Source organism: Equus przewalskii, chromosome 17 (assembly GCF_037783145.1).
Source record: "Equus przewalskii isolate Varuska chromosome 17, EquPr2, whole genome shotgun sequence".
Taxonomy (NCBI): domain Eukaryota; kingdom Metazoa; phylum Chordata; class Mammalia; order Perissodactyla; family Equidae; genus Equus; species Equus przewalskii.
Window position 1 is genome coordinate 44967698 of NC_091847.1, and position 13509 is coordinate 44981206.

At 34.9% G+C, this 13509-nt stretch overlaps 1 protein-coding gene across 4 annotated transcripts in view; it reads left to right on the forward strand.

The window, feature by feature from the left end:
* The window catches only part of LOC103559670 (sodium channel protein type 2 subunit alpha), a 139795-nt gene that overhangs the window by 57493 nt on the left and 68793 nt on the right, over positions 1 to 13509 (forward strand). For 3 of the 4 annotated variants that reach the window (XM_070581502.1, XM_070581503.1, XM_070581505.1), the window contains exons 4-7: positions 8173 to 8262; positions 9000 to 9128; positions 9695 to 9786; positions 10664 to 10936. In XM_070581502.1, the coding sequence (XP_070437603.1) occupies positions 8173 to 8262; positions 9000 to 9128; positions 9695 to 9786; positions 10664 to 10936 (584 nt within the window). Of the gene's footprint in view, positions 1 to 8164; positions 8263 to 8999; positions 9129 to 9694; positions 9787 to 10663; positions 10937 to 13509 lie in introns of all 4 variants that reach the window. The other variant, XM_070581506.1, reaches the window with a different exon arrangement.

Genomic DNA, 13509 nt, shown 5'->3' on the forward strand with positions numbered 1-13509 from the left:
CTGTTTAAAATTAGCCTTTCAAATATTTCTCTTCCCAACAGCATTCCCATTGATTTTCTATTGTCTTTTTCTTTCTCTTTCTTTCTTTCCTTCCACTCTTCCTTCCTTCCTTCCTTTTTTTGTTGCTTGTTAGTTTTGTTCAAGTCACAGGTCCTACCACAGTTATCTCTCTTCAAAGGCTTACTGTCTGGCTACCCATATACACTCTCATTTTGTTTTTTATTCTCCTTACTGAAGTATCTACTTCCTAGAAATGAGATTGATGACACCTTGGTGGGAGATGGTCATTTAATTTACTCCTGGAAGTTAAATAGCATAGTTATGAATGAGAGGTTTTATTCCAGGCCAGGGACAGTGGTCTGGTTGACAGCCAGCCCTGGAAAAAAATGAGGGAGCAAAGGTTAGGAAGACTCGGGCTGTGCCAGGCAGGGGCATTTACAGGAAGAACACTGAAGCCTTGGGATGAAGACTGATATGCAAAAAGGACAAGAGGTGAGGTTCCTGGAGGGAAAATTAAAATTTAAGCAAAGTCTCAGAACAACATTTAATGTTGTTTCTTAATTAGATTCTAAGACATGGTCAGCCCAGGCCCTGCCTTAAGGCTTCTAGTATAAAAGCTCACTGCACCTGGCAGGCCCAGAAAATATTTGAATTAGAGAAGATGTCTTTAGATTAGGTATTAGATGATTAGATTAAATTAGATTGGATTACTTTAGATGCCTTTAGAAACATAGCATTCTGGAATTCAGTGTCCTTTTAACCTAGTTCAATCTACGCCACCCCCTACCTCAAGTTTTGTATAGACATCAACATATATTAATTTTATATTTATGTTTTATGTTTTAAGATTTAATAATTTCTTGTGAATTAAACAATAATGTTTCCTTACTTTGTTTTTCAAATAAGGGAACTCAGTTGTACAAGGAGGAAATACGTCTTTGAGTTAACATTAGGAATGAATAATAGAGTTGAGATTTAGATTGGGGTCTCCTGAATCATAAATTTTGGTTTATTATTATGTTCTGAGTATTTATAATCTGTGCACTGAATAAATCTTACATAAATTATTTCTTTTATTTAAAAATAATTGTATATCACTTATATAAACATACTTTATGTATAAAATAATGTGGAAAATTTGGACATAATCCAATGCTGTGTTCATAGTGGACACTGGGAGGGGATGTGTTGAATAAATAAGTGACTAATGAATCAAAGTTTAGAGAATCAGATGCAAAACAAATGACAAAATGGAAGGTTTGAATAGGTCAGAAAAATCTCTTTTGTCCTGAATCTGAATGATGAGACGGAGTTAAGAAACCCCGATTAAAGAGACAGTTTAGTGTTGTAAAACTTCTCTAGGGAGAGAGTGCATTTCTTTGACAGTCTCATGAAGGCTATCGTCTCCACTCCAAGAAATCCTGAGAGGGAACCTGTGAGTCCCGTTTGACGACCCTCTGTAAAAAGTGACTCCCAGTGGGAGAAGACAAGGGCAGTTTGAAAAGTTTTGATCAGAGAATCTTGGCATTTAGAATATAGTTTATGGTGGGTGCTCTCTAGGAACCAAAATACAACTTGAATTTGAAGGTTTGAACTTACTTCCCAGAAGAAAGAAAGAAAACCTCCAAGCGACAGAGTTCTTAGGAGGCCTGCCATGAGGCAAGTTGAAATGTGAAGGCAGCTGGGTAAATCCATTAAGATTTGGAAAAATAAATTCTTGACTTTCCTAGAAGCTCACAAATGGCTTATAGCCACAACTTTCTTCCAAAATAAAAAAAGTAGATTTTTAAAAATCTCTAATTGTTTGAATTAAAATATTATGTTTCAAATGTCTCACCTGGAAGTAGAGATATAAGGAAAGAAAGGCAGGTGAGCTAACAGTCTAAGATAAATTCAATTTTTTGGTGATAGTGGCACACTTGATTTTGAGATTCTAGTATACTTTGATGTATATAATGCTATACAGTTTGCAACTGCTTTTTCCAAAGATTTTTGCCTTTGATTCCTCACAACACAAACCTTAAGCTCAAATCCTGCTTTTCTGACTTCAAGCACCCTGCTTTTTGCTGTAAATTAAAAATGCTTGGAGGTAGTCACAGTGGATTTGGGTACAGTCAAGAGGTTATTGTGCATTTATTGTCATTAATTTATAAGCCAGAAAATGGCCATTCACAATAAGGAAATTTGTGTTTTAACACTAAACTGTTACCTCTATTTCCAATGGAAATTCTGACTTGTTTTGTAAAGAGCTGTCATCTTCATTAGGAGCTGTTGCGCATCCAATTAGCTTTGTGTCTTGATTTTGGCAGAATAAGGTATACTTATGCTTACTGTGTTTCTGCCAGAATATATTTTGAAAACTGAAAATGCTTTTGATGTGCCTAGTATCTTGTTTTGATAGTTAAATAAAATATGGTTCTATTTTCCAGATAGTAAACAAGTTAAAAGTAATGCATATTCCTAAGATTCTCTCTCAGAGTTTTAATTATGTTTCATGTCAGTTTTTATTGTTTTAATTTAATATGAACACTCTCTTTTATTTTGCATTCATTACTCATTCATTTATTCATTTGCAAATATTTATTGAGCACCTACTATGTGGAGATATTCTTTTAGGCATTGGGATGCAACATTGAACAAAACAAAGTTCCTGCTCTCTTATGGTTACATTCATGTGTGTGTATGTGTGTTTGGGAGGAGAAAGATAATAAAAATAAATCATATGTCAGCTAGTGCTAAGTGCTATTAAGAAAAATAAAGCAGTGTAAAAAGAGAAGAGTCACAAGGAACTGTTTTGGATGGTATGGTCAGGGAAGTCCTCTCTGAAAAGTTACCATTTGAGCAGAGATCCAAAGGAAGTGAGGGAGTGAGACATGAAAACCTAGGGGAAAAGTAAGTGTAAGGGGAATAGCAAATATGAAGGAAAAGAATGAAGGTAGAATTGCAAGGATCAGCAAGGAGACCAGAGTGATTGGAGCAGAGTGGGAGAGGCAGAGAGTGGTAGTCAGTGAGAGTGGAGGTGAGGGGCTGAGGTGGTAGGCCATGGTGAGGACACCAGATTTACTCTGAATGAGATGGGGAGAAATCACTGAAAGGTTTTCAGCAGAAGAATGTCATGACCTGACTCACATTTTTAAAAGGTCACTCTGGCTGCTATGTGGGGAATAGACTGCACGGGGGGGTGGGAGGGGGGTGGGGGGAAGGGTGGAAACAAGAAGGCAGATTTGGAGCCTACTGCCATTATGAAGGCAAGGGATGATGGTGGCTTGGACTGCGGTGGAAGAAATGAGGGTGGCAAAATGTGACCAAACTTAGATGTGTTTTGCAGAAGATCTGACAGGATTTGCTAAGCAATTGGATGTGGAGTATGAGAGAATCAGTAGACCTAAGGATGACTTCAAGTGTTTAGTTTGGCCAAGAAAGAAAAATGTGCTTGCTGTTGACGGAGCTTGGGATGACTTCAGGTGGAGCAGTATGGTGGGTAAACTCGAGCTTGGGTTTAAACATGTTATTTTTGAGATGCCTGTTAGACAATATCAATCAAAAGGTTAGCACAGTTTTATTAATACCTGGAATAAAAAATTTAAAAGATTAAAAAGATCCTTTTTTCCTGATATTATATAAGGTTAGTCTGCCTCTTTTATTTTATTTATTATACTAAAGCTCTTAAAGAGATATTGTTCTGGGATATATCCTTCTTTTGAAAAATGTACTCTAGTTGGTGTCTTGGCCTATATATTTAGAAAATAATACAGGATGTAACCATTTTGTTCCCAGTTCTAACCCTTGAAATCTGCCTAGATGTGGAGTTTCTATCCTTTTCAGTGCATGATGTCACCAATACAAAATCAATACCTACATTGGTTTTTTTAGTATTTGGATATTTGTTATAATTATCTGAAATCATACTATTTTAGTCACTCACCAAACTCTAGGAATTTTTAAAGTATGTAATTGATAAACTAAATCCACAGTAATTTTTAAAAGTTAACAGATTTTGAAACTCTCTATTTAGAGGCACCTGTTAAACCACAAGCATAAAAACCTGACTCTAGTTATGTTTTATTTTGTTTTAAAAGCAAAATAGTTTTATTTGCTTTCCTTTTTTGAGTGTCTGTCAGGATCTTTAACTTAAGAGTATTTTTTATTATTAAAATGATAGTGGTGCAATGTGGAAAACACCTATTTGAGCATAATGCTTTATCAATTATGACTTACTGGACAATAATCATTCTTTCCAGTGTTTATTAATATTGAAATATATATTTTACTTCATTATATATAATTAAATTCTACCACTATAAAGAGTAAATATTTTTTAAGGGTCATAAAACCATGGCTCAGTCCATTATGTAAAGTAAATCTCTTGAGGCTATTAATTTTCATCCTATATTTATCCTCTATCCTCCCTGTAAAAAAAAAAACAACTGTAGAAACTTGTGTACTCTATATATGTGAAGGTAAATTCCATGCTGTATTTTTGTTTCATATTAATAAATACATAATCAAAAATCACTAAAAAGAAATATTCCATTTAGGAATAAATGAATTGCAAAATTGACTTCATTCAGTAGTCAACAGACACTGTGAAATGGGAAGGGTATAGTGGTTATCAGTACAGACATGGTCCCTGCCCTCATGAAGCTGACAGTCTAGCAGAAAAGATCAACATTAAATTTAGTCATTGGAGGAATGGTATAAAGTGCTACAGGGAAATATAACTGGCAGATCGAAACAGGTAAGATGCTATTGCGAACAGCTTTCTACTAGAAATAACTTTTAATCTGAGTACTGAAGAAAAAGTATGTGTTACCTATGGTGAAGTAGAGAGCATTTCTAGGGAAAAGAGGCAGCATTTGCAAAGACCTTGATTTGAAAAAAAACATTTCATTTGATGATGTAAAACAATTGCAGTGATATTGGACTGGGGAGAGCACAATGTAGAGTAAAGAATATGAAACTAGTCAAGTAGACAAGGGTTGGACTCCCTAGAATCTTGACCATGTTAAGACATTTGATCATCATCCTAAGAGTAGTGGAAAGCTATTGAAATGATCTGAATTACATTTACAAAGGTCATTTTGGCACAGTGTGCAGAATTGATTGAAAGGAAGCAAACATGGATTCAGAAATACCAATTTGGAGGAAACTGCAATAATCTAGGTTAGACTTAATGGACACTTGAACCACGTAGTGATGTGGGCATGGAAAAAAGTACACTGAGTCGAGAGATAGGAGGTAGAATTGACAAAATTTGGTGCTAAGTTGAATGTGGAGGTTTAGGGAGAGAGAGAAATCCAAGTTTGCCCCTAGGTTCCTGGCTATATCATGGGGTATCTTCTAAAATACAGAGATGTCAAAGGAGCAGTATTTGGGGGGAGGGGAGTAGAGAGGTGGGATAAAAAGATTTTTAGTTCAGTCTTAGGACCCAAAATCTTTTAAATGATTTTTAAGTGTCAATGAGATATGTAAGTTTAGATGTCATATGGACAATGGGTGTGTGGAGTTCAGAAGAGAGGTTTAGCTTCTAGAGAGAAATATTTGAGATTCATGGGTACATAAATGGTACTTGAAGCCATGTTTGTTGATGAGCTCTACTAGGATGAGTATAGATGGAGAAGGTTGTGGCTTAGATATCCTATGTCCTTTTCATACAAGGAATTACAGCATTTCAAAGCATGCAAAGAGATTTTTGCCCATGAGGAATGAAGAAAGCAGGGAATTAAGAATTCATAAAAGCAAAGGGAAGAGAATATAATGAAACAGGGAAGAACCATCCTTGTGGAATGCTGTTGAGAGAGCATGTCAGATAAGAACTCAACGTTATACTTTTGTTTTCAGTAACAAAATATGGAGAGTTTGTCATTTTTAGAAAGAAAAGCTAGTAGGCTGAGGATGTGATAGATACATGAGCAAAAGAAAGGATAAACAGCTCTTTGAAGAAATTGCCTGTGAAATAGAGCAAAGAGTTAGGGTGGTAAGTAGTTAAAGGGGATTGTGGGTTACAGGAAGGTATTATTTTTCCCCCTGAGATAGGAGAGACTTAAGCAAGTTTATGTTGATAGGAAGAGGCCAATAGAGTAGGAGATAATAAAGATAAGAGAAAGGAGAGGTAAGAGATTTCTGAAGTATTCTAGAAGTGTAGAAGGTGTCCAGAGTATGAGTGGAGGGATTGAAAATTTCCCCCACTGAAAATGGAAGGGGGAAAAATAGCTCTCAATACAGAGATGTTTGTCAGTTTAAGGGTGAGAAGTAGAGATGTGGCAGGTCTGATGCTATCTCTTCTCTCAGTGAAGTAAGGAATAAGGTCATCACCTTGAGGTGGGGAAGGAAGGAAGAAGGTTGGAGGGCAAAGGAGAGTGGAGAATATTTGAAATTGTCTTTTCAGAAAGTAGGAGATGGAGCAAAGTGGAGATATACAGGCCTGTCTTAAGGACCATTGAGGTGGGGAACCATGCATTTAGAATGGTGCCAATCTGCTAGGAGGAGTTATTTTCTCCAGGAGGGCCTAGCAGGCTAGCAGACACAGAGGATCCTCTAGTTTTATATACTAATAGCAAATCATCTTTAATTTTATCTTATTTTTTGTTCATTTTTAGCAATAAAGGAAAAACACATTTCATCTTTGAAATGATATTTTTCTGTGTTCTCTAGGTTGTAGTGCCCTCACGTGGCTGATCCACATCATTCACTTACGACTGTTTTCATGTCCATGCATTTGAACAAGCTAAGAATTGAGCATGCCCCCTATATCGCTGCTAGTAAAAACAAAAAGTCAATGTTGCTTTGAGAAAACCAGTTGTAAGTGAAAAGGAACTTCCTTTATAGATTAACACAACATTGGCTACTCACTATCCTCTTTTACTGAACTTAAAATTATGTTGATGTTTCGTTATGTGGAAGTAATGTGAAGATTTATAATAAAAATAAAGAGTGAGAAGGGTTATGAATAACACATATTCACTCTCTGGGATTTTTATAATTGTGTCTAAACTTACATTGATAAAGGCTGTTGTTTTGCATAATTGAATCCTGAATCTTCTTGTGCTTTTTATTAAATATGAAAGTCATTTCAATTATCTGACTACTGAATATTTCTTAAAGAGCTTTTGTTGTTTTTCAATAGAAAGGAAAGTGAAGGGCATTGGCTCTGTCTACAAAGGCAAGGTGGGGTAGAGTGAAACAAACCAGATGTTCGTTATAAGTGTTCTCTGTGATTCGGGAAATTAGGAAAGCCATTTGTTGAGCATCTGCTATGGACCAGGCACTTTAAGTTGTAACAGGCTTAACATATTTTAACTAGTTTGATCCTCACAGCAATCCTGTGAAATGGTTATTTTTTCTCGCTTTTATAGTGAAATGAACCACGGCTCAGGGAAATTAAGAAGTAATATAGCCACAGTTACAAACCCAAGAAATGCCAGCACTAACACAAGCCATCTTCTCTTACTATTCAAAATTTTATGAGCAATTACAGTATATTATACACTCCACTTAGAATGGATGTTAGAAACATTCCACCAGGGTGACCCTTAGCATGGAGTTATAATGCATTTAATTAATTACTTGAATTCTCTTGCTGAATTTTTGTCAGAGTTTACATATATGCTAAGCTTGCAGTTCAGTTGTTGTCTGTCATTAAAAAACTTAAATTGGCAAATTATTTACCTATGAACTAATTTCTTTGCATTTAATCTTTTTAATTACTAAAAGCTCCTAACTAGCCTCAAAATAGTTGATGGCTTGGCCTGACATGGCCCAGATATGGGGTTGTTAAAGTTACAGAAATGTAGGGGCCAGCCTGGTGGCATAGTGTTTAAATTCGTGGGTTCCACTTCGGCACCCTGGAGTTTGCAGGTTTGGATCCCAGGCTCTGACCTGCACACGGCTCATCAAGGCATGTTATGGCAGCATCCCACATATGAAATAGAGGAAGACTGGCACAGATGTTAGCTCAGTGACAATCTTCCTAAAGTAGAAGGAGAGGATTGACAATGAATGTTAACTTAAGGCCAATCTTCCTCACCAAAAAAAATTTGCAGAAATGGAAAATACAAGCAAGAATAAATTAATAAGGGCATAAAAGTCCTAAATTTCATGATGGTGAAAGGGATGGTGGTGTATGAAAGTGAGATTTTCTGTTGAACTTTGTCTTCCTTGACAGTATTCTACGTTATTCAATGTGCTCATTATGTGCACTATCCTTACCAACTGTGTATTTATGACCATGAGTAACCCTCCAGACTGGACAAAGAATGTGGAGTAAGTAGAAAATAAAGGGTATCTTTCAATATTGTCGGTCCTTTAGATTTCAAATTGTGCATTTAACATCTTGAGGTCTCACCAGTTTCTTGGCAAATCATACTAGCTACTCCAAACCAGACAAGTTAGACAATCTTTCAAGTTCATTTCAATCAGGAATTTCCTTTAGGACAAAGCTTGCATGGCTCATTCAGTTGCTCAAATTACTGCACTGGTTTGACTGCTAATATTTGTAGCTGTCTACCTTCCTTGTGAGTCTCACAATCTTTCGGAGACCACCAGTGATTACTAATATTCAATGATAAAAATTACACCTAGTTTGTTTGTTCTTTTTCTCATGCCTATCACCTTGCTATGTTTTTTTAGTATCTATTTCATGACTCTTAATGTTGCATATTTTATTAAACACAAATGCTTCATTCATTTTTGGATTAATACCTGTTTGCTTAAATCAGACCAAAAGCTGGTGTATTTTAGACAATATCTTCATATAGAACTATCTTATCCGAGTCTTCAAATTAATTAATGTAGCAAGTACATACTCATTTGGTTAGTCAATGAGAATGTCTTTCAGAATATAACATTTCTTTTTGCCTTAAGCCCTTCCTAAGCTCTGCAGCCTGGGGAGACCCATATAGATCGAAGCCTCTAATTTTTCTTTGTTAAGTCTCCTTTAAGATATGTACATGTAAGTTACCTACCAGATCTTTAATGTGGGCTTGGCTATTTTCTCTCAGGTACACCTTTACAGGAATTTATACTTTTGAATCACTTATAAAAATACTTGCAAGGGGCTTTTGTTTAGAAGATTTCACGTTTCTACGGGATCCATGGAATTGGTTGGATTTCACAGTTATTACTTTTGCGTAAGTATCTTAATGTATTTTCCATCCTGGAAGAGTAAATCCTTGGTGGGAACCTACGCGATATTTCTCCTTGGTGGCTTCCCTTCACAGATCAAGCACTTTTCTTAGTTATGTGAATTTAGAATATTTTTCTTTCAATCAGATTATGAACTTTGGAGACATTAGGAACTCTCATAATAAATTCTTTGACTTTGGTTTCAATTCGCGCTGTAAAGTAATAAACTTTCCTAAGTAAAAGAAATTATGATTGATCACAATGCCATTTTTCTCTTAACTGGGAAATCTGGTGGCAGCACTCATTGAAGTTGAAAAGGTCTTGATGAAAGACCAACTTAGACTTAGATTTCCCTAAATTCTGAATAACTCTGATTTAATTCTACAGGTATGTAACAGAATTTGTAAACCTAGGCAATGTTTCAGCTCTTCGAACTTTCAGAGTATTGAGAGCTTTGAAAACTATTTCTGTAATTCCAGGTAAGAAGAAACTGGTATAAGGTGGTAGGTCCCTTATATCTCCAACTGTTTCTTGTGTGTTATTGTGTTTGTGTGTGAACTCCCTATTACAGATATGTGACAGAGTTTGTGGACCTGGGCAATGTCTCAGCATTGAGAACATTCAGAGTTCTCCGAGCATTGAAAACAATCTCAGTCATTCCAGGTGAGAGCGAGGTTAAACACCGAGGCTGACTTTAGCTCCGTTGGTGCTACAATCACAGCTTTTGTGCCTAAGCCTTGTTGCTTGTCACCTGTTGCAAATAAATATGTAAAAAAGCAAGAATCAGTACGTCATATTTTGGATGGATTTGATTCTTGGCTTTTACTAATTGCTTTCTTTAAAACTGTTCTAAATCAGCCTTTGAGTTTAACAAGTTTTTGCATGAGGCATTTGCAGTAACAGGCTACATGGTTTGCATCCTATAACATCAAGCTTTTTGCATAGAAGCTAAACTATGAGACATTCAAACTGATGCAAATTTGACCATTAGGTCGAAAACTGGTAATTTTCTTAACGCAGATAAATGAAAGAGCAAGGGATAGCATGAGGGCTGCATGGGGCTCAGTTTTCAGATGTCTTCCTTTTTTAACCCACACTCAAGCTTGCAGAATTCACAAATATATAACTTCATAATTCAATGACTTCAAGATTTCTTACTACTCTATTCATATAGATTTTTCTAAAATCAATAAGAGGTTAGGGAGTAAGACATCTGCAAATAAAAGCAAAATATTTACACGAGGTTGATGTTTAAGCATGAGTAACAAAATCATTTCTTTTGCTACAAGGAGTGTTTGGAAATACAATTTTGGTTCATTTCCATTCACGGTTTTCTAATGAACGTACAAGTTCTGCTTTCATTCATTTTCACCAGCTAGCAGGCTTCTCATAAAAATGTTATACAATCACAAACATTAAACTAATAGTGTTGGCATTCTGCATGACATCTTTATTTTCCAGGACAAGCTCATGATGTTTTTGTCGGTAAAGTGGCTGTTGAATAGTATATTTAAATTCCTCCCTCTGATTTTGTTTGTAGGCTTGAAGACCATCGTGGGGGCCCTGATCCAGTCGGTGAAGAAGCTTTCAGATGTAATGATCCTGACTGTGTTCTGTCTGAGCGTGTTTGCACTAATAGGACTACAGCTGTTTATGGGCAACCTGCGGAATAAATGTTTGCAATGGCCCCCAGATAATTCTTCCTTTGAAATCAACATCACTTCCTTCTTTAATAACTCACTGGATGGGAACGGTACCATTTTCAATAGGACAGTGAGCATGTTTAACTGGGATGACTATATTGAAGATAAAAGTAAGATATACTTTTTTAGCTATTAAGTTTAGTTCTTTAAATATTAAAATATATACATATATATAAGTGGAAATTGTCTCTATTTTCATATGAACCAAATGACTTAGACCAATTTAAGATTACTTAATACGTGATACAGAAATCAAATATCTTACTTCTTTTTCCTTATCATCAATCAACATGATAAAAGTTACCGTTTGAAAATGTATCTTTTCCTAAGCCGGTGTTGAAAGCAATACCATTTCATACTATCTAAACAAAAATATTTGTTTAGTAGACATTAATCAGGAGTTTTCACTTCATCTAAAGGAGTCATCTTAATAAATAAGTCAGTAGTTTGAACTATTCAGTGTATTATACTGAAATGTTTTTTAAGAAGACTGGGGAAAAATAATTTAGTCCTATTTGTTTGGCTCAGTGTATGTGTTGAGTGCATATGATATATCTGGAAATAGAGAATCCATTCACCAAGATGAAATCTGAATTTCTGTACTCATCAGAAAGTTGAACAACCTCAATCCAGCCATTCACTTATTGATGATGGAAGATAAATCCAAAACCTACCTTTATGATATTCTTATTTCAATTCATCCCTTTGGTGTCAGTCATTGTATTAGAGTTATTCATTCATATACAGTCATGAAGGGCTTAATGATGGGGGTGCATTCTGAGAAATGCATTGTTAGGCAATTTTGTTGTTGTCCAAATATCATAGAGTACTTACACAAACCTAGATGGTATAGCCTACTACACACCTAAGCTATATGGTACTAATCTTATGGGGCCACCATTGTATATGTGGTCCGTCATTGACCAAAATGTCGTTATGTGACACATAACTAGTTTGATTTTATTTTAGAGATGGACACTTATGATGCCATATGCTTCAGTATAATTTGTTATCATTGAAGCCAACACCTCTGTCATTTGGATTTCCAAGTCCACCCCTGTCTAAGTACAATTAGCTAGCCAACTTCTATTGACCTCTTGATTATCAGTACTACACTGGGACACTTACTCTGAGGTTAGAAACTTCATGGTTTTTAGAACCATATGAAATTTTATCATTTTTCACATTATATTACTGTTTTAAGACTTAGCATTCTCATGAAGACTTATACTGAGGAAAGTAAGATGCATTGGATAAATGAATAAAGAAAACAAATTATCCCATTATTTATGGGGTTTCTCATTTATTAAAATTATAATAGCAGCACAGTGACAATCTTTGCACATAAATCTTTTCTCTATTTCTGATTGTTTCCTTCAGCTGGACTTATATTAATGGAATTTGTTTGGGTTGATGGGTATGACCAGATTAAGGCTATAGAGATATAGTGTCAGATTGCTCTACAGAGAGATCGTACCAATATATATCCCCTACAGTAGTGGTCATCTTACTGAAGTCTTGCTAATATTGGCTATTTCCATATTTTAAAATCTTTTGGTAGAAGAAAACGTGTATCCTCTTGTTCCTTAATTATTAATGCTGTAGAATTTTTAAAATATGTTCATTACTATTATTAACAGGCTATATATTTCATATAATGTGAATTATCTGTTGATATTTTTACCTGATATTCTACCAGGTGATGTTATATTTTGGAGGATCCATATGAACATTTTAATTTACCAAGTATATTAACATTTGTGTTTTTTGTCAAATATATTCTCCAGCTAATTTTTTACCTTATTGCTTATATTTGATGCCTAGTGATGTTGACTTTTAGGCAATCAAATCATCAGATTTGTTTTCATTTTTTCTATATTTAAGTTTAGAAAATGCTTCTTGATTCGGGATTAATAAAAATATTCACTTAGATATTCTACATGTAAAGCAACCACCTATATATTCTATACATATATTTTTAAAACCCTGTGAATTCTTTATGACATATAAATGGACTTGTCTTTAAATCTTTAACCTTTAAAAATCTGGAATTATTTTTTGATATATGTTGTGAGGTAAGGATCTAAAACTTCTCAGAAAAATATGACCCAGATATATATTAAGGTATTCCTTAAGTTTAGGCTTTAAGTATTCCTAAAAGCAATTATAATAACTTTTTTGTGAGGGATATGTGTGTGTATGTCTTTGTATATAAATTTGTAAATACGTGTTTATCTATGTGTATGTTTCCTGAGATTATCTTTGCACTTATTAAAGTCATATATAAGGTATTCCTTAAGAATAGAAACTAGATATATTTAGAAAATATATATCTCCAAAGAAACAAGTTTATCTTGTTCATTGAAAGAAAACAATCAAGGCAGAACCCAAAACAACACTTACTTGCAGCACCATAGAAAGAACAAACACCATGCCCACTTTTCACAGGAAATTAAGGTAAAATTGGCAGGAAAAAATATCTTAATCTATTTTGAATTCAGGCAAAAAGTATTTGTAAGACAAAGTTTTATTTGTGTGGAAGTATTTAGAAGCAGCAAGGTTTCCCTTTCTCTTACTTTTTGTGCCAAGCAAACAGCCTTAATTTGGTGGCTCTTTCTTGAAGTATCCCAAGCAATTTAAGTTTATATTTTCAATAAATGCTGATATGAAAATGCTAAAATAG